Source organism: Marmota marmota, unplaced genomic scaffold, assembly GCF_001458135.2.
Source record: "Marmota marmota marmota unplaced genomic scaffold, marMar, whole genome shotgun sequence".
NCBI lineage: Eukaryota > Metazoa > Chordata > Mammalia > Rodentia > Sciuridae > Marmota > Marmota marmota.
In genome coordinates, this window is record NW_025999862.1 from 2,619,509 (window position 1) to 2,638,808 (window position 19,300).

General features: G+C 50.4%; 1 protein-coding gene across 3 annotated transcripts; it reads left to right on the forward strand.

Moving 5' to 3' along the window:
* Window positions 1-6,665: 6,665 nt before the first annotated feature.
* Prf1 (perforin 1) lies at window positions 6,666-12,172 on the forward strand. 3 transcript variants are annotated; one of them, XM_015500532.2, is made up of 4 exons: window positions 6,666-6,811; window positions 7,933-8,163; window positions 8,376-8,921; window positions 10,070-12,172. In XM_015500532.2, exons 3-4 carry the CDS (start codon window positions 8,380-8,382, stop codon window positions 11,196-11,198), a joined length of 1,671 nt encoding a protein of 556 aa, XP_015356018.1. In that variant the 5' UTR covers window positions 6,666-6,811; window positions 7,933-8,163; window positions 8,376-8,379; the 3' UTR covers window positions 11,199-12,172. The 3 variants fall into 3 exon arrangements, with proteins under 3 accessions (XP_015356018.1, XP_048665401.1, XP_015356019.1); XM_048809444.1 differs by having other exon boundaries at window positions 7,933-8,047; XM_015500533.2 differs by lacking the exon at window positions 7,933-8,163 and having other exon boundaries at window positions 6,674-6,811.
* The last annotated feature ends 7,128 nt before the right edge of the window (window positions 12,173-19,300 follow it).

The window sequence follows — 19,300 nt, forward strand, 5'->3', positions numbered from 1 at the left end:
AGGAAGGAAGGAAGGAAGGAAGGAAGGAAGGAAGGAAGGAAGGAAGGAAGGAAGGAAGGAAGGAAGGAAAGAAAGAAAGAAAGAAAGAAAGAAAAGAAAAAGGGTGAAATGCAGGTATTTTAGGCAAACAGGAACTGAGAACGGGAGCTCCCACAGATACTCAATGAAAACGCATCTAAAGGATGTGCTTTAAGAGAAAGGAAGATGATTTGAGCAAAGGCATTGGCAAATGTTGGGGAGATACAAACAAGCTCTAACTGTGTCTGGTAACAGTATGAATAATTGATTTCATGGAGGAAGATTAAAATAGAACAAAAATAACTCTCAGAATGAAAAAATGGAAAACTTGATTAACAATATCCTGGGGGGTCTTCATATCCCCAGGCAAGAGAACAGGGGTACACAAATTTAGAGTTATATGTTAGCATTTTTATGGGTAACCACCAAGGAATCAAAAATAGAGGAATAGAAGGTCTAAACTAATAGAGAGAAAAAGGACTGAAATTTTTAAATTTTAAAATGTTCAATGGAGCCTGGAGCAGTAGCACACGCCTGTAATCCTAACAGCTGGAGAGGCTGAGGCAGGAGGGTCACAAGTTCAGCGCCAGCCTCAGCAACTTAGTGAGGCCCTAACCAACTCAGTGAGACCCTGTCTTTAAATAAAAGTTGTTTTTGTTTGTTTGTTTGTTTGTTTTTTTAAGTGGCTGGGGACGTGGCTCGGTGGATAAGCACCCTGGGTTCAATCTCTACCAAAAAAATTTCAAAAATTTTTTAAAAGTTCAGTCAAACAGAAGGCAGGAAAGGAAGGAGGACACAGAAAAAGAAAGAAAATGAGAAAAAAATATATGATGGTAAAAAACTAATTCTGAGAGAATAATAAGCACCGTAAAGTTAGATGGACTTAATGCACAGTTCATTTGGCCACTCCAGACAGAGGACAAAACAAAATCCTACTAAGTTTAACAGAGACCCAGCTAAAACTGAAGAACACAGGGAGTTTGGCAGTAAGAGAAATATCTCCATGGTGAGGACTAATCAAAAGAAGGTTGGTACACTTAAAAATGGTTAAGGTGCAAATTTTATGTTGTATACTTTATTTATTTGTGGCACTAAGGATTGAACCCAGGAGGGTTTCACCAGCTGTTTCTATTGTTTATTTTAAGACAGGGTCCTGCTAAATTGCTAAGCTGGCTTCCAACTTGAGATCCTCCTGCCTCAGCCTCCTGAGTTGCTGGAATTACAGGCCTCTGCTACCATGCCCAGCTATACTTTATCACAATGAAAGTAATAGTAGAAAAAAAAAGTTGGGATTGTGTTAATAACATCAGTCAAAATAGAAATTTTAGCAAAAAGCATTATTTGAGATAAAAAGGGCCACTCGTAATGATAAAAAGTTCAACTTACCAGGAAGCCTAAACAACACTAAACTTACTTAGTAAAGCAGCCTCATAATTCATAAAGCAAAAATTGACAGAACTACAGTTGTAGGAGAAACCAGACGCTCTCCCTTCATCATGGAGAACTGAACATGACTCTCTGGGTAATTAACCTATTAAGAGTGTTTAGATTTGAACTTAGAACCCTCCATCTAAAAACTAGCAAATATATATTCCTCTCAAGGAGCACTTAAAAAAAAAACTGAACACTCCGTTGATTACAGAGAAAATTTCTACAAATATCAAAGAAGGGGGGGGTCAGAGAGACCACCTGCTCTGAGTAGTGTTAACTGTTAGAAATTCACAGCCAAGAGGTAGTGCTTAAAATTCCATGTGTTTGGCAGTCACTGGGGAGGCTAAGGCAAGAGCATCACAGGTTCGAGGCCAGCCTAGGCAACCTGATAAGTCTCTGTTTCAAAATAAAAAATATAAATGAATGGGAATGGAGCTCCAAGGTAGAGTGCTTACCTAGCATGTGCCAGTCCCTGGGTTCAATCCCTAGGATAACAGAAGTTCCTCAAGAATACCAGAAAAAAGAAAGAAAGAAAAAGAAATTAGTTAAATGGGAAATAATGAAGAATAGAAGGGATCAGTGAAGGCAAGAATAGGCTCTTTGATAAAACTAATACAATGTATGAAAATCTTTGGCAAGATTATTCTAGAAACAAAATCATTAAAAATATATCTGGGATCAAAAAGGGAGCACGTGCTGGGCACGGTGATGCACACCTGTAATCCCAGCAGCTTGGATACACACCTGCAGCCCAGGAGGCTGAGGTAGGAGGATCACCTGTTCCAGGCTCAGTAACTTAGCAAGACCCTCAGCAACTTAGCAAGATCCTGTCTCAAAATTAAAAATAAATAAATAAATAAAATGGGCTGGGGATGTGGCTCCGTGGTTAAGCACCCCTGGGTTCAATCCCCGGTACAAAAGAAGGAGCAAGCACCACTACTGATTCAGAGGGTTTTTTTTAAGACAGAGAAAAACCATCATAAACAACTTTAAGCCCATAGACAGACCAGAAATTTTTCTAGAAAACCATAACTTGCCAAAACTAATAACAGAAAGAGACAGAGAGAAGGGGGACGAGGGGGAAACCTTAATAGAATTATAACCATTGAAGACATGGACTCAAAATCTACCCACTACAAAGCAGAATGCCACCTTCTATAAAACCTTCCATGGAATGGAAAGAAGATTCTTCAACTTCTTCTGAGACGAGGGGGGGAAATGGGCAGAATGTGGGTAACACCTAGGAGTGGGGAAGAAGAACATCTAAGCTTCAGAAACCTGTCAAGAAAAGGGACCAAAGAGTTATCTGGGGTGAAGAAAACAGCATCTTCACCACATTTGGGGTCCTTCGGATGTGTAGTTACCATCTAAACACTTTGTTTGCTAAAGGACCCCTTGGTGACAGTTCACAGATGAGGTTTACGTAGTAAGCAGAGTCCACACAGAGATGCGATCCAGATCAGTACCTCCCTCAAGCGTTCTATGGATTGTCTTATTCTGTTGTTGCTATTGTAACAAAATACCTCGGACTGGTGTTTTGACCATTTTCTGTTGCTATCACAAAATACGTGAGACCAAGTAATTTAGATAGAACAGAAGTTTGGCTCACTGACGTGGAGGCTGGGAAGTCCAAGTGCGTGATGCTGTCATCCACTCAGCGTCCGGTGAGGGCCTCTTTTGCTCCAGCATAACACGGCAGAGGGCACCACGTGGCAAGGCAGAGCGAGGGCATTAACTTGGGTCTCTCCTCCTGTTCTTAAAAAACCACTAATGTCATCATGGGGGCCCACTATGAGGACCTTATCTAATTCTCCTTACCTCTCAAAGGCCCCACCTCCAAGTACCAGTGACATATGAGAATTAAATGAATTGCAATGGTTTGAATGTTTGCTCCCCAGCACATGAATTTGGGAGAACAAACATTTAAAGCCTAGTAAGTAGGTGATTTATAAGAACAGAAGTTTATTTCTCACAGTTCTGGAGGCTGGGAAGCCCAGACCAAGGCACCAGCAGGTTCAGCACCCAGGGAGGGCTCACTCTGCTCCACCAATGTCACCTTGTGGCCATGTCCTCATGTGGCCCAAAGCAGAAGAACAAAAAGCAACTAACAGATTGCTTCGAGCCCCTTTTATCTCAGATTTATCTCCTAAAGTCTCCCCACTTATTATTATTGCATTGAGGATTAGGTTTTAATATGAATTTTGGAAGATGTCAAAGCCATAGCCAATATCTGAGGAGATTTTCTATCAAGATAGAAATGTTGGGGCTGGGGCTGGGGCTCAGTGGTAGAGCGCTTGCCTAGCACATGTGAGGCACTGGGTTCGATCCTCAGCACCACATAAAAATAAATAAATAGATACATGTATTGTGTCCATCTACAATAAAAAACAATTATTTTTTTTAATTGAAATTCTGAGGGCTAGTGATGTGGCTCAGTATTAGAACTTGCCTAGTGTGCTCAAGGCCCTGGGTTCCGTTTTCCCCAGCAATATGCACACACACACACACACACACAAATTGGATCAGAACCATTTGGAAAACCACATGGAAAAGAATGAAATTGGATGCTTTTCCATACACAAAAATGAACTCCAAATGGACCATAGATCTAAAACTGCAAAACGGTTAGTAGAGAACTTCAGAGTAAATCTCCGTAGCCTTAGGTTAGACCGAACCTTCTTAGATATGACATAAGAACTACAAGCAAAAAGAGAAAATAGATGCATTGGACTTCATCAAAATGAAATATGTTTGTGCTTCAAAAGGAAACCATCTAAAAAAATGAGAATGCCACTCAGAATAGAAGAAAATATTTGCAAATCGTATATCTGATAAGGTTCTAGAATCCAAAACATAAAAAGAACTATGAGAGCTCAACAATAAAAAGACAACTCACTTCAAAAATGCACTTCAGGAGACATTTCTTCAAAGAAAATAAACAAAAAGTTCACAAGCACATGGAAAACCATGTGCCATTAACTATTAGAAAATTCAAATCAAAACCACAAGGAGATACCACTTTATACCTACTCGGATGGCTGTAATAAAAATGACAAATAAGGGTAGGAAAGGAGGTGGAGAAATTGGAATCCTCACATGCTGCTGTTAGGAATGTATGGAAAATAGTTTCTAAAACCGTAAAAACCCAGGGTTTCCACGGGACCCAGCAATTCCACTCAAGGTACAAGCTCAAGAGCAATGAAACATGTTCATTCAGCTGGGCACGGGGGCACCTGCCTTAATCCCAGCAGCTTGGGAATCTGAGGCAGGAGGATCTTGAGTTCAAAGCCAGCCTCCGCAACTTAGCAAGGCCCCAAGCAATTTAATTGTTGCTAAACCCTGTCTCTAATTAAAATATTAAAAAAGGGTGGGGATGTGGCTCTGTGGTTAAGCACCCCTGGGTTCAATCCCTGGTACTAAAAAAAGGAAGAAAAAAAAAAGAAAGAAAACGTAGGCTCACGCAAAAACTTGAACATCAATGTTCATAGCAGCATGATTCATTATGCATAATAGCCAAAGAGTGGAAAAAACCCAAAGCCCATCAACTGATGTGTGAATGAACAAAACGTGGTCCATTGGAACAGTCGGTCAACTGTGAAAAGCAATGAAGTACTGACAGAGCAACTGCACGGATGAAGCTTGAATGTTAAATGAAATAGCCAGACACGAAAGGTCACATGTCATATGATTCCATTTAGATGAAATGTCCAAACTAGGAGAACCCATGGACGTGTTGGGGGGAAATGAGAACTGAATTTCAACAGGAACAGGGGAATCCTTTCAGAAGCGATGAAAATGTTCTAAAATTGATTGTGGCCATGGGTGGACATCTCCAGGAACAGGCTAAAAACAATGCATTGAGTCGGGGACTTTAAACCGGTGAATATACGGTTTGTGAATTACATCTCAGTAGAGTTGTTTTAAAGGACAGGTGGATGGCGTCAGCAAGGGACAAAGTGTGCCCTTGTTGAAACTTGTGTCTCTGAGGGTGACTGTGCTTAATGCACATTTCAAGCACAAGGTTGACCTAGCAGGACAGCCGTCACCAGAAGCCAAGTCCACTTGTAATCCTGGATGTCAATGGGGCTCTTCAATGGGCAGCATCCACACCATCATAGACACCAGCCACTGGACACCTGCTAAATGCACGTCTCGTCATGAGTTGGAAGGATTCCTGGGGATCCCAACGTTCTCCCTTTGATTTGATAGTGAGGAGACCCAGGCTCAGCAAGGGCTTAAAGTGTCTTGCCAAGAGTCCCACAGCAAGTTGCCCGTGAAGCTGGACTAGAGCCTGTTTAGAGCCTCGCTTTCGTTTCCTATAGATTTTTGCAGGGTTTTCATGTCCGTTCCCGCGGCCCTCCTCAGATGTCGGAAATGAAACTCCTCCCAGCCCTGGTGTCTGAGCCAGGCCACAGGCCGGAGCTGGAGGGGCTCAGGAAGCCGCAATCTCTGGGAGAATAAGGGGAGAGGATGGGGCCAGTTCCGAGAAGGCAGTGTGAGCCCCTGTTCCCGTCAGAGCGGGGATGCAGGGGGGACAGAGACTCAAGGGATGAACCCTAAGACGTGACCCATGACACACGGTGTCACACGTGGTCTGAGGCTTGTGGCTATTTTTTCCTGTCACATACACAATTGGAAGTACTGAGAACTGACCCCCCCACACTCACCCCTTTGTCCCACCTCAGAATCAGTGTGCTTTGGCCCCCCAGAAGGTGACCTGTGAGTCATTTGCCCCATGGAAACCTCCCCCTCCCTGACCTCAGGCAGGGCACAGAGTGGAGGAGAACAGGCCCCAGCCTTCCCCCTCGGATCTCTCAGCAGTGCCTGCTGGGCCCAGGACAGGGCTGGCATGAAGGGGTGGGCAGGAAGTGGACACCAGCTCTGGACGTCTTTTCTCCTCACTGCTCCAGGAAGAGGGGACAGTCACATATACGGACACCTTCTGAGGGCCAGGCACAGTTCTAAGCACTTGACACGGATTGACTCGCCTCTTCTTCGCGAAGGCCCGAGGCCAGCCGGCCTGAGGCACATCTGTCACGTGCAGGTCAGAAGGGGCAGGGCTCTCTTAGAGTTGAGCACAAAGCCCTGTGGTACCTCCCTGGGTCCCGCAGCCCAGGCTTTTGTGGCAGATGAGCCTCTGGCCTCTCAGCCTGCTTCCTGCGGGCTGTCAGCAGGGCCGGATGAGGAGGTGATGACAGGGTGGGTGCTGGGGGACCTGTGGCCACAGCTGGAGGTGGGACAGGAAGCTGAAGTGATGTGACGTGGCTGGGGCAAGCCTGCCTGGGGGGGCTGACGCCACTATTTCAGGAGACTCCGGCGGGGGAGCACGGCGGCCCCGCGGCAGTTTCTCGCAGGACTCCAGGTAGGGCGGAGGCAGGGGTAAGGGCCGGGGTCCTGGGTGGGAGGGTTGGCTGCTGCTCTCAGGGAAGCCTGGGGAGCAGGAAGTGCCCTGACCGTGAGATACGAGCTCTGGGCCTCAGAGGGCCCGGCCTCCCCTCACTGCCTCCCTGGGCAGCCTTGGACCCACTCTGGCCTCAGTTTCCTCATTATGGAGTCGCACTCATGGTCTCCAAGAGCCCCTCAAGCAACAACTAGAGCTTCTGAAAAAAAATGGCCAACAGGACAAGTGCCCGGGTGGAGACCGAGATCCGGGTTAGGGTCACGGCAGAAGCCTGCTGGTCCCCTGAGCGGGGTGCCTAGGGGGACTTGGGAAGCTTCCCTCCCCTCTGCACCCTCTGGGCCCTGCATGGTCCTGGAATTCCACCTTCAAGTCACCTCTTTGGGTTGGGCATGGAAGGCTCCATGTCAGGGACATTCCTGTCCTCCATGACCCCCTTTTCTCAGAAACTGATGTCCCTGCAGGCACCAGAGGGAAAAGGCCCCGAGGAGCTCAGGTCATAGGGGGATAGAGAGGAGATTCCAGCCAGGTGCGGTGACACACGCCTGTCATCCCAGCAGCTCAGGAGGCTGAGGCAGGAGGATCATGTGTTCAAAGCCAGCATCCCCAACTTATCGAGGCCCTAAGCAACTCAGAGAGGCCCTGTCACTATATAAAATATAAAAAAGGGCTGGGGATGTGGCTCAGTGGTTAAGTGCCCTGGGTTCAATCCCCAGTACAGGGGGAGAGAGAGAGAGAGAGAGAGAAAGGAGATTCCCTATCATAGGTAGGCACCAAGCCATCTCAGAAGGAGGGAGAAACTTCCAGCCAATGTAGGCAACAGGTAGGTCTCTGCCAGACATCCAGGAGCTTGGTGGGGAACGCCGGAGGGGAGACCCGGGCACCAGGAAGGGTGTGCATAGCAAACCCAAGGCCCCTCTCCCATCAGAGCCAAGGGCATGGGCACACACAGCTCCCATCCGTTCCCCCGTCTACCCCCCCACCCCGCCCACAGCATGGCACATCTCCCTCGGAGGGAGACCCCGAAGGGAAAATGGGGAGCGCAAGGGCATGCATGGCCTCATTTCTTTCCCGGTTCTGTTAAGGACTCAGTGGGAGAGACAGGAATGAGAGTTGGAGACGCAGAGTGAGAATCGGGTGGAAGAGAGCCAGCGGTTCCAGAGCCCAAAAGGAATCTCCTCCGGAATCCAGACTTGGCAGGTCCTCAGGCTTCCAGCTACTGTTCCCTCTTCTGAGACCAGAGCCCCGTCCTCACCAGCAGCAGTTGTGTCCTGGGGACAAAGACATCCATCCAGATTCCCGTTAGGGAGGCCTTAGTAAGTTCCTAGCAAAGGAGCCCTGCTGGATGCCGGGCTAGGCAGACACACTCCCTGGGCCTGTCTGCACCGAGCCGTAGAACTGACACAGCTCCGGCATTCAGTCATTTAGGAGAATCCCTGCCAGTAATCCCCAGTGGCGAGCAGAGAACACAGCCACCCTCCCTCCCTCTGCCCGGGGTCCCAGAGCTCAAAGCTCCCTGTTCCCACAGCTCCATGGGCACCCAACTTCTCTTCCGAGGCATTCTCCTCCTGTTGCTGCCCCGACCTGCCCCAGCCTCCTGCTACACAGCTGCGCGATCAGAGTGCAAGCAAAACCATGACCCCGTGCCTGGCGCGTTGCTGGCTGGGGAAGGTGTGGACGTGACCAGCCTCCGCCGCTCCGGCTCCTTCCCTGTGGACACACACAGGTTCCTGCGGCCCGACGGCACCTGCACCCTCTGTAAAAACCCCCTGCAGAAGGGCGCCCTGCAGCGTCTGCCCCTGGCGCTCACCCACTGGCGTGGGCAGGGCTCCAGCTGCAGGCGCCAAGTAGCCAAGGCCAAAATCAGCTCCACCGAGGAGGTGGCCCGGGAGGCGGCCTCCAGCATCAACAATGACTGGCGGGTGGGGCTGGACGTGACTCCCCCCGAGCCCAGCAGCAAGGTGCACATGTCTGTGGCTGGCTCGCACTCCAAGGCAGCGGACTTCGCAGCCCAAAAGACCCACCAGGACCAGTACAGCTTCAGCACGGACACGGTGGAGTGTCGCCTCTACAGGTGAGGGCCGGGGGTGGTGCAGGTGATGTGGACGAGGACGGGGAAACCCTGAGTTCCATCTAGGAGCTCTGGAATTGCAGGATGGGGACTCGGAGGCTGCTCCCACCAGGAGGAAACCAGAGACCTGGTTCTCAGGCTTCAGGTGACAGCCCCTGGGACTCTTCCCATCCAGGAGGGCCCAAATCTAGGAGGGCCACTGAGAGCCCAGGCAGAGGGAAAGTGAGCAAGACTGTGCCTGATGCCCTAACGTGGTACCAGGGAGGTGTGCTGAGAGCCCACCTACCTCCTTCCTGGGCACTGTCAGCCTCCCATGGGGTCCTACCTGGATAGGGACAGAGACCAGAGACCTGGCTGGGTCCTCCCTCCTTATTGCTGTGTGATCTTGGGCATCTGATCTGGGCCTCATTTATCCATTTAACCAATATTCACACCTGGCTCATGTGTCAGGGTGACCCTACTAGGCAACAGCTGTCAATACTCCAGCCCCCATAGAACAGGGAGCCTGGGACACAAGTCCCACACCAAGCACTGGCCACCCGAGTCACTCCTCTGATTTCCCGGGCCATGAGTCCTCCACAGTGAGGCAGGGCACCTCCTGCCTGCATGGCCAGAGCAGTTGGGAGCCCAGGCACATGAGCCTGAGCCAGAGGAACGGATGAGTGAAGGTTCAAAAGCAAGATGGGAGTCGGGCGCGGTGGTGCACACCTGTGATCCCAGCAGCTTGGGAGGCTGAGGCAGGAGGATTGTGAGTTCAAAGCCAGCCTCAGCAACAGCGCAGTGCTAAGCAACTTAGTGAGACCCTGTCTCTAAATAAAATACATATTAGGGCTGGGGAGGTGACCCAGTGGTCGAGTGGCCCTGAGTTTAATCCCCGGTACCAAAAACAACAATAAAAAAGCGAGGTAGATACCATCCATGCTTTTATAACCAGAAAATACAATGCTTCATTTAATGAGGCAAGACCTATGTCACGTAGCTCATCACCAAGGAGCGATAGTGCCCAAGCTTTGGCATCGGAGCCAAGGGCACTGGGTTCAAGTCTTGGTTGTTCCCACTCACACTTGAACTTGGGAAGTCTTGAAGGAGTTATTGAGTGGGGAAAACACTACCCACCCTCGGGCTCACCTGATGTTTCTCTCTCCCCACAGTTTCCATGTGGTGCACAAACCCCCACTGCACCCTGATTTCAAGAGGGCACTTGGGGACCTGCCCCCCCACCTCAACACCTCCACCGAGCCTGACTACCTCAGGCTCATCCACAACTACGGCACCCACTTCATCCGGTCCGTGGAGCTGGGTGGCCGCGTCTCAGCCCTCACGGCCCTGCGCACCTGTGCACTGGCCTTGGATGGGCTCACGGCCGACGAGGTGGGGGACTGCCTGGCTGTGGAGGCCCAGGTGAGCATCGGTGGCCATGCCGAGTCCTCATCCGAGTTCAAGGCCTGCGAGGAGAAGAAGCAGCGGCACAAGATGATAACCTCCTTCCACCAGACCTACCACGAGCGCCACTCCGAGGTGGTCGGCGGCCGCCACGCCTCCTTGCGAGACCTGCTATTCGGGAACCAGGCTGGGCCCGAGCAGTACTCAGCCTGGGTGGCTTCGCTGATCAGCAGCCCCGGCCTGGTGGACTACAGCCTGGAGCCCCTGCACTTCCTGGTGGACGGCCAGGACCCGCGGCGGGAGGCGCTGAGGCAGGCCGTGAGCAAGTACCTGATGGGCAAGGCACGCTGGAGGGACTGCAGCCGGCCCTGCTCGCCTGGGCAACAGAAAAGTCCCCATGACCCGTGCCAGTGCGTGTGCCACGGCTCAGCAGTCACCAACCAAGACTGCTGTCCACGCCAGAGGGGCCTGGCACGGCTGGAGGTGACCATCGTCCAAGCGTGGAATCTGTGGGGAGACTATGGTAGTGCTACAGACGCCTATGTGAAGGTCTTCTTTGGTGGCCAGGAGCTGAGGACCGGCACTGTATGGAACAATAACAACCCCAGATGGATGACTCGGCTGGACTTTGGGGATGTGCTTCTGACCACAGGGGGTCCCCTGAGGGTGCAGGTTTGGGATGCAGACAACGGCTGGGATGATGACCTCCTTGGCTCCTGTGACCGGTCTCTAAAGTCTGGCTCCCACGAGGGGCAGTGCCACATGAATCACGGTCACCTGCAATTCCTTTACCAAGCCAGGTGCTTGCCCCACCTGGCTGGGGGAACCTGCCTGGATTATGCCCCCCAGGGGCTTCTGGGAGAGCCTCCAGGGAACCGCAGCGGGGCCGTGTGGTGAGGGCTCAGGCTTTATCATTGAGGTGGCTGAGTTTACAGGTCAACCCTGAGGCCCCTGGCCCAAATGTCCCAGCCCTCCGACATTCCAAGCCTGGCAGTCACTGCTGTACAGACTAAAGCTCCGGCAGGGGTCAGCAGACTGTCCCACGGGCTGCTTAGAGCTCATCTTTCAAAACCCTCCTTGCAGCCATTTATTTTTTACTTTTTGGTACTGGTGATTGAACTCAGGGGCACTTTGCTGCTGAGCTGCATCCCGAGTCCTTTTTTATTTTGAGACAGGGTCTTGCAAACTTGCTCAGGGTCTTGCTAAGTTGCCAAGGCTGGCCTCAAACTTGTGATCCTCCTGCCTCAGCCTCCCAAGTCACTGGGATTACAAGCGTGCACCACCACACCTTTGCTCTTTGTCTCCCTGCTTTATCTCTAAGACAAAGCAAGGACAGCCACGACCTAGCTCACTGCACACGTGAGGCCAATAGATAGGATATATATGACGGCGACCGTGGTGGTGGTGTTGTGGCAGAGGAGACAATGGGGACAAAACCACCTCTAGAGCCAAAATTCTACATCAGCAACCCATACAGAATGGGCAGGCAGGTCATGTAAACTGCTTTTCTGCTTTTGCTGGAAATGTGGAGACTCGAAATATTTTACTTTCCTTGTAACCCTCTGGCTTGAGAAAAAGCAGCATGAACTTAGTGATAAGTGGCCACAGACATTCAGTTCCCAACTGGAAGAAAACAGGGACGGGTGAGGACAGTGGTGAATTAGCAAGTGTGGGTCTTATTTATTAGTGGGGTGGGGGCAGGGCCGTGCTGCAGCTCTCCTCCAGCCAAACCTTCCAGGTGGAAATGTGAGCCCAAAACTTCCAGGTCTTCTCATTTTTTAAAGCAATCATAAACTCCAATTTGATTGCTAACTGTGGCAATTCATCTCACTTTGTACGCTTTGTAAAAATAAACCTCTGTGGGCAATGTGGTACAGGTCAAAGAGACCATATTTTCAGGCCATCACTGAGCCGGGGATGTTCATTCAGAAAACTCTGCTTCCCACAGAGCCCGTTCGCGCAGGCTGAAAAATCTCACAACGCAGGCGGGCAGTGCAGTCACTCCAACAGGGTGGTCTCTGAGGGCTTCCAGGCCTTGGTGTGCAGTAAACCTGATTTCAGGGTCTGATGTTAAACGAAGTAGTCCTTTTGGGGGTATAGGCCTCGGTACACAGGCCCATGGAGTTGGGGGGCAAGATTCAGGGCAGCTCTGTAACTATGGTAGGACGTGGCAGAACAGGGTCAGGGGGACTCAGGAACGGCCACAGCTCCCCACGCTATTTGATACTCCTGACAAATCACCCCCTGAGGTTTGTGGAGCACCCATAAGCTCAAAAGCCAAGTAGTGACCCCAAACCCCCAGGTTGGGCAGGAGGAAGGAGCGAGGCTTAGAAGCCTGGTAGAAACCACTGTCCTTCCACGTTTCCATTCACAGCCACACACACAAACAAGAACACTCATGAAATCCCCCTTCCCTATTCCCAGCTCCTCTGAGGTCACTTGTCATTGTTTGGAGGTGAGGTGTCCCCCAAAAGCTCACAGGTGAGACAATGCAAGAAGGTTCAGAGGAGGAATGTCTGGGTGGTGAGAGTCTTGACCCAGTCAGTGAATTAATCCCTGATCCGGACCCACCTCTCAGGGGGAGCAAGGTCCCCATGCCACCTGCCACTTGCTTCTCTCAAAATGTAAAATATAGGGCTGGGGTTGTGGCTCAGCGGTAAAGCGCTCGCCTAGCACATGAGAGGCCCTGGGTTCGATCCCCAGCACCACATAAAAATAAATAAACAAAATAAAGGTATCGTGCCCAACTACAACTAAAATAAATAAATAAATAAATATTTTTTAAAAGAAGCTTAAAAAAATGAGGATATAGCTCAGTTGGTAGAGTGTTTGTCTTGCATGTGTAAGGACCTGGGTTCAATCCCCAGCACCAAAGGAAAAAAAAATATCAAGTACGCATAACATTTACCCCAAGTGTGCAATTCAGAGCCTTAAATGGAATCACAATGCTGTAGCCCTCACCTCTATCTAGACCCCAAATTTTTCATCATCCTCAAAACAAAAAATGTGTACCCTTAAACTTCCCTCCAGCCCCTGGTGATCTATTCTATTTTCCATCTCTGTGAATTGCCAACCCTGGATACACCATATAATGCAGTATTTATCTTCCATGCCTGGCTTATTTCACTTAGCATAATGTTTCCAAGATCCCTCTGAATGCATCTAAAGTTCATGTGTTTTGGCTGAGTAATATTCCACTGTGTGTCTACCCCACATTTTGTCCATCCATTCACCCATGGTGGACACTGGGCTCGTTTCCCCCTGAGCTATGGTGGATAATGCTGTCATGAACATTGTTGGGCCAGTATCTGTTTCAATCCCTGCATTCAATTCTTTTACACATGTCTCTAGGGGTGAAATTGCTAGGCTATATGGCAGTTCTGTATTTAGAATTTTGAGAGGCCACCAAATTGTTCCCTGCCACTACCTTTTGAGCTAAGCTCTCCATGTCTGTCTGTGCCCGCCATCGCCCTGTCAGATCGGGACCTGAACACAGGTGCAGTCCTCTGGCACTCCTGCCAGGGCTACGGCGACTCCAGCCTTCCCAACCACACCCCACCCCTCCCTTACACCCCGCCCTGCAGGAGGGAGGATGGAAAGCCGAGGCCTCAGGATTCACATAGTAGGTTCTCAATAAATGTTGCTAAATGAATGAGTGAATGTTGACAGGTATTTCCACCCCGACTCTGCACAGGACCGTGAGCTCACGGAGGGCAGGGACCATGGCCTGTTCATCTCAGTGTTCCCACAAAGCTGGTGTGAAAGGGAAATCCAAAGTGAATTCAGGTGACTGACAGCGGAGGAGAGAGTGACCAGGGTCGGGGGAGGTGCAGGTGCTGAGGAAAGTGTGAGGGGAAGGGACAGCAGAGGGAGGGGAGGAGGACAGGGGTGGGGACCGAGGGACACCGGAGCCCTGCTCCTGGTACAGGAAGCCAAGAAGAGCTGCCCTGGGCTGAGGGAACGCTCTGGGCTCCAGCCTCCTCACCTTAGGGGGCTTCTCTTTGCAGATGAGCAGCTGCCCTCCGCCACCCAGAAAGGCCAACTCTTCCCCCCTGTACCTGGAAACTGTCCCACAGCTTAGGGAGCTGGTGTTTTGGGAAGCAGGACTTGCTCTGAGGTCCCTGCCCCCAAGACTCATCCTCCACGTCATCAAGGTGGGGAAGGGGCTTCCGGTGATGTTCTGTTTGTTTTTACCTTTATCTCCCATTGCTTAAGTGCCGGCCGTGGGACTGGACCTGAGTCAATATGCATTATCTCATCTGAGTTTCCCAAGAGCCCCATTTTACAGATGAGGAAACCGAGGCTCAGGTCTGATCACTTGCCCAAAGTCCCTCAGCTATTTAGTTGCTGAGAGAAGTGCTATGTGAAGCAGTGGTGTCTTGTGGCCAGTGGCACTGAGTAGGTCTGCAGCCTGCCCCAGTCCACAGTGCCCTTCGGTCTTCCCTTAGCAGGGAAGGGACTGAGGGATCCTAAATGACTGTCCTCCCCGTAGCCAGGGCAGGGGGCTGTTCCTCCCTTCCCTCCGCCCTTCCCTCCGCCTGGGTCCGTCTTGCACTGGGAGGTTCCTGGTCCCCCTGCTTCAGGCGTTGGGAAGTGACCCTCCCCACCCTGGGCAGCACACAGCTCTCCCGGGGCCAGAGCTGGGGCACCCTGTGAGCAGCCCCAGTTCCCGTGCCCTCTTCTGGGCCACAGGAAGTGGCCAGGTGGACCTGGGAATTCCAGAGAGCCTAAAGGAAGGCAGGGAGCACTTACCGAGCCCCACGTCACCACCATTCTTGGCAGGCTGGCCCTCCTTCTCTGTCACTCTGACTGCTCGGTGACAGGAGAGTGTTCTTGTTGCGGTTCTTTTTAGATGCCCAGGGCAGTAGAGTTGCCTGGACATATTACACAGGCTCGGAGTAGAGCTCACTCCAACTAGGATCCCATTCAGGAGGGCACCTCGCTCCGGCCATGCAGACTGGACCAGAGGCCCCTCCCTTCCTTTCCCTCAGCCTCCCCTGCCCCAACCTGGCTGCTAAGAGCAGCCAGCGGTTAGAGGCCCCTGCGGAAGGTGTCCAGCGGGCTGGGTGCCCCTTCCCACTGCTGACAGAACAAGCTGCACAGAGGAGAGACGGGCCTGTGTGTAAGCCAGGCCGGCCGCCGGCACGCACATCTGCTTATGATTTGGAAAACCAAACCAAACCAAACCAAGGTTTGCAGAACCAACCACCAGTGCAGACGAGACGGCCAGGAACCACTCAGCTCTCTTAAGAACCCAAGAGGCTTCCAAGCCCTTTGCAGACCATTTTGACCATGCAAATTTGTTTATTAAACAAACCATGCAAATGGGTTGGTTCGTAGGCCAGGAGTCATCATGGGGCTCCTTATCTGAGCTCTAGGTAGGTGCTGCAGGGAGCCGACTGCGAGACAGTAGCCGATCCCCATCATCCTGTGTCAAGTATCTGAACATAACGTCAGGACTTGACTTGGACAGATTTAATTTTTTCTCCTTGGCACTGGGGACTGAAACCAGGGGCGCTTAACCACTGAGCCACATCCCCAGCCTTTTTTTGTATTTTAGTTAAAGACAGGGTCTCACTGAGTTGCTTAGGGCCTTGCTGAGTTGCCGAGGCTGGCTTTGAACTCGTGATCCTCCCGCCTCAGCCTCCCGAGCACTGGGATTACAGGCATGCCCCACCCCGCCCAGCTGCTTGCACAAACTTAGTGCCTTAGATTTTTCCTGCATTTCTTCCCTAGTCATGTCTCCCAACTAACCCTAAAAGCATTTGCCTGCTCTTTGTCTTTGTTGTACCAACATTGGGCAAAAAGATCCATTGGGAAGACCGGCCTTCGCAGGCCAGGTGTGTGCTGGGCGGTACTTGCTGGGCGCCCTGAGGCAAGGGGCTTCCTCTTTGAGTCTCTGGTTCCTCATGCACAGCTTGGCCACAGGAACAGCAAAACAGGTGAGGGGCACAGAAGCACTCGTGGGGAGGAGGCCTGATTGGAGGCAATACCCAGGAAATGGCCTGTCACTGAGAGCTGAGAAATCCTGCCCTGCTCAGAGGAAGCAGCGGGAGCAGGCAGTACCCACTCCATGTTAGAGCTGAAGGAGCAGACGGGGAGGGGTGGAGAAGGTATCCAGTAAGGCTCTGTTCACCCAGGAAACACTGGGGACCCTACCGTGTGGGGTGTGTGGGGACACAAAGACGCACACCATTAGTACTCTGCTGCACCTGCCACCCCGCCAAAGACCCACTCCCGCTGGGACCGGCTCCCCTTCTCAGCAAACCTTCCTGGAAAGCGCTTCAGGGTGAGCAACCCTACGTGTCCCAGGCAAGGAGACGTGGGCCTAACTGGGCCGGCACTGATGGGCACCCAAGGACCAGGGACAAGGACCTGTTCTCCGTGCGGCAGGCAGAGTCATCTCCTGTGACTACAGTCCCCTGTCCAGGCTTCACAGCTGTCCTCACCCAGGGCTCCCAGGACCCCCCACACCCCAGGCTTCCCTTCTGAGGGGCTGGAGGTGGCCCACATTCTTCAGAGTCTTTCCAAAATTCTTGCAAAGAACTTGAGCCCAAAGAACAACGACGCAACCTCCCTGTGTGCAACACGAACCCCCTCGAGTCCACTCCCATCTCACCAACCCAGGGAACAGCCACAGGCGGCGGGGACGCGATGCCAGGTGTGAGGAGGATTCTAAGTATGGAAGAGGCTACAAACCAGGAATTAGAGGAGATTTCTTTATCATAAGGGCATCTAAACTAAGTCTAGATCAAGAATTAGAGTTACTGATGGAGCATTAAAAATATTCTTATCATTAGACTTAGGAGTAAGAACGATCATTATTTCATATTGTGCAGGAAGAACTAGCCTACATAATAAGAAAAATACTAAATATAAATAGCAGAAAAAAATTAAACAGCTGAGCATGGTGGCACATGCCTGGAATCCCAGCCTGTAGAGAGACTGAGGCAGGAGGATAAGTTGGAGGCCAGCCTCAGCAATTTAGTGAGACCCTGTTTCAAAATAAAAAACAGGGGCTGGGATGTAGCTCTGCTGGTAGATCGCTATGCTTGCCTCGCATGCATGAGGCTCTGGGTTCAATTCCCAGCACTACAAAGAAATTAAAAATAAAAAAATAAAAGGGCCTGGGGCTGTTGTTCAGTAGTAGAGTGCTTCTGCACCCAATCCCTAGTACCACTAAAACAAAAAGAAAAAGAAATAAAATAATTATTATTTCCAAATAGTACAAATATCTAGTTCCAAATTTCAAGAAAGATTTTTTTTAAAAAACCTGTTAAAGTTATTAAGCTTAGGAATATGGCCAAATTTAAAATGAATTTTTAAATTATCTATCTCAACAATAATGAGTTAGAAACTGTAATAGAAGAATTATAATCACAAAAATTCAATTTTAAAACCATAAAAAACTCCATGAGAAATAGGCATGACTTCTATAAGAAGGGTGTTAACTTTCACTAAAAGACACAAAAGAAACTTTAATAAGCACAGGTGGGAATGGCCACCTTCCTGGGAGACACGATATTGTGTCCATTTCCCTCGCTGAGCCAATAAATATTGAACTATTTAATGATACTAATTAACATACCAAAGGGATTTTAAAACAGAAGTCAGTTGTTTATTGTAAAATCGATTTGGAAATGACAGTACCTGAGAACAGCCCAGAAACACAGAAGGAAGGGAGGAGTGACAGGAAGGTGGGTGGGGAGGAGGCCATGAACCTGAGGACGCTGATGACCAGCGCAGGGTGGGCACGGCTCCTGGCCTCACAAACCCCGGGCAGCTCCCTTGCACACTAAGAGGGCGGCCTGCGAAAGGTTCCTGGGGCTCAGGGGCGCCCGCTCAGCTGTGGTGGACACAGGCGTACAACGTCATTGTCCCTCAGCTGGTTGTTCCCTTCTCGGGTTTGTTCTCACCCCACGGCTGTGTGACGGCTGCAGCCGTTTCTAGCCTCTCCCTTAAGTTCCCTAATAATTAGGACTCTCCTGGTCACTCACTGAAACACCCAGCATGAGCTCTGCCGGGGCCTCACAGTCGGCTGAGTCTCGTGCCCAGCCCTGGGGGGCAGCCCGCAGAAGGATGGGGTGCGCAAGCTGGCTCAGCCTGGGTCCTGCCCCTCCAGAGCACAGAGGGTCACAAGGTTACTGCAAGAATGATGAATGCCAGGGGCAGTGACAACCAGGCATCCATCCACACCACGAACCCATGGACCTGAGGGACCCCAACACAGGACAAAGGCTGTAGTTCAAGTAGCACAAGGTGGTGGTTACTCAATTAATAACGTGGGCTAATTGCAGATCCACTTGGAAAAAAAATATATATTTTCTATTTCATGTCATTCACAGGAATCTATAACACATACTATGAAAACATTCAAAGAAAACACAGAATATGGATAAGACACCTTGGGCAGGAAGACCTGCTTACATTGACATGAAATACAAAATGTATGAATTTGACTTTGTCATAACCTACAACCCACAACAGATTTTAAAAGTTGCAAGACAAGAGGTGAACTGGAGGGGAAAGCTTGCTACCTACCTACTACGCTATCTACGTACTGATCTATGAAACAGACCACATTAAAAATTAATGCTGGGCTGGGGATGTGGCTCAAGCGGTAGCGCGCTCGCCTGGCATGCGTGCGGCCCGGGTTCGATCCTCAGCACCACATACAAACAAAGATGTTGTGTCGGCCGAAAACTAAAAAATAAAAATATAAAAAAAAAAAAAAATTAATGCCTAGGTGGACACAGTGGTGCACACCTATAATCCCAGGGATTCAGGAGGCTCGAGGCAGGAGAATTGCAAGTTCAAGGCCAGCCTCGGCAATTAGGGTCTTGCAACTTGGTGAAACTCTGTCTCACTGGGGATATGGCTCAGTGGTAAATCACCCTGGGTTCAATCTCTAGTACCAAAAAAAAAGGAAGAAGCCTTATCAAAGGGAGAATTGGGGAATAAAGTTGAACAAATTATGTCTGAACATATCACAATTCACT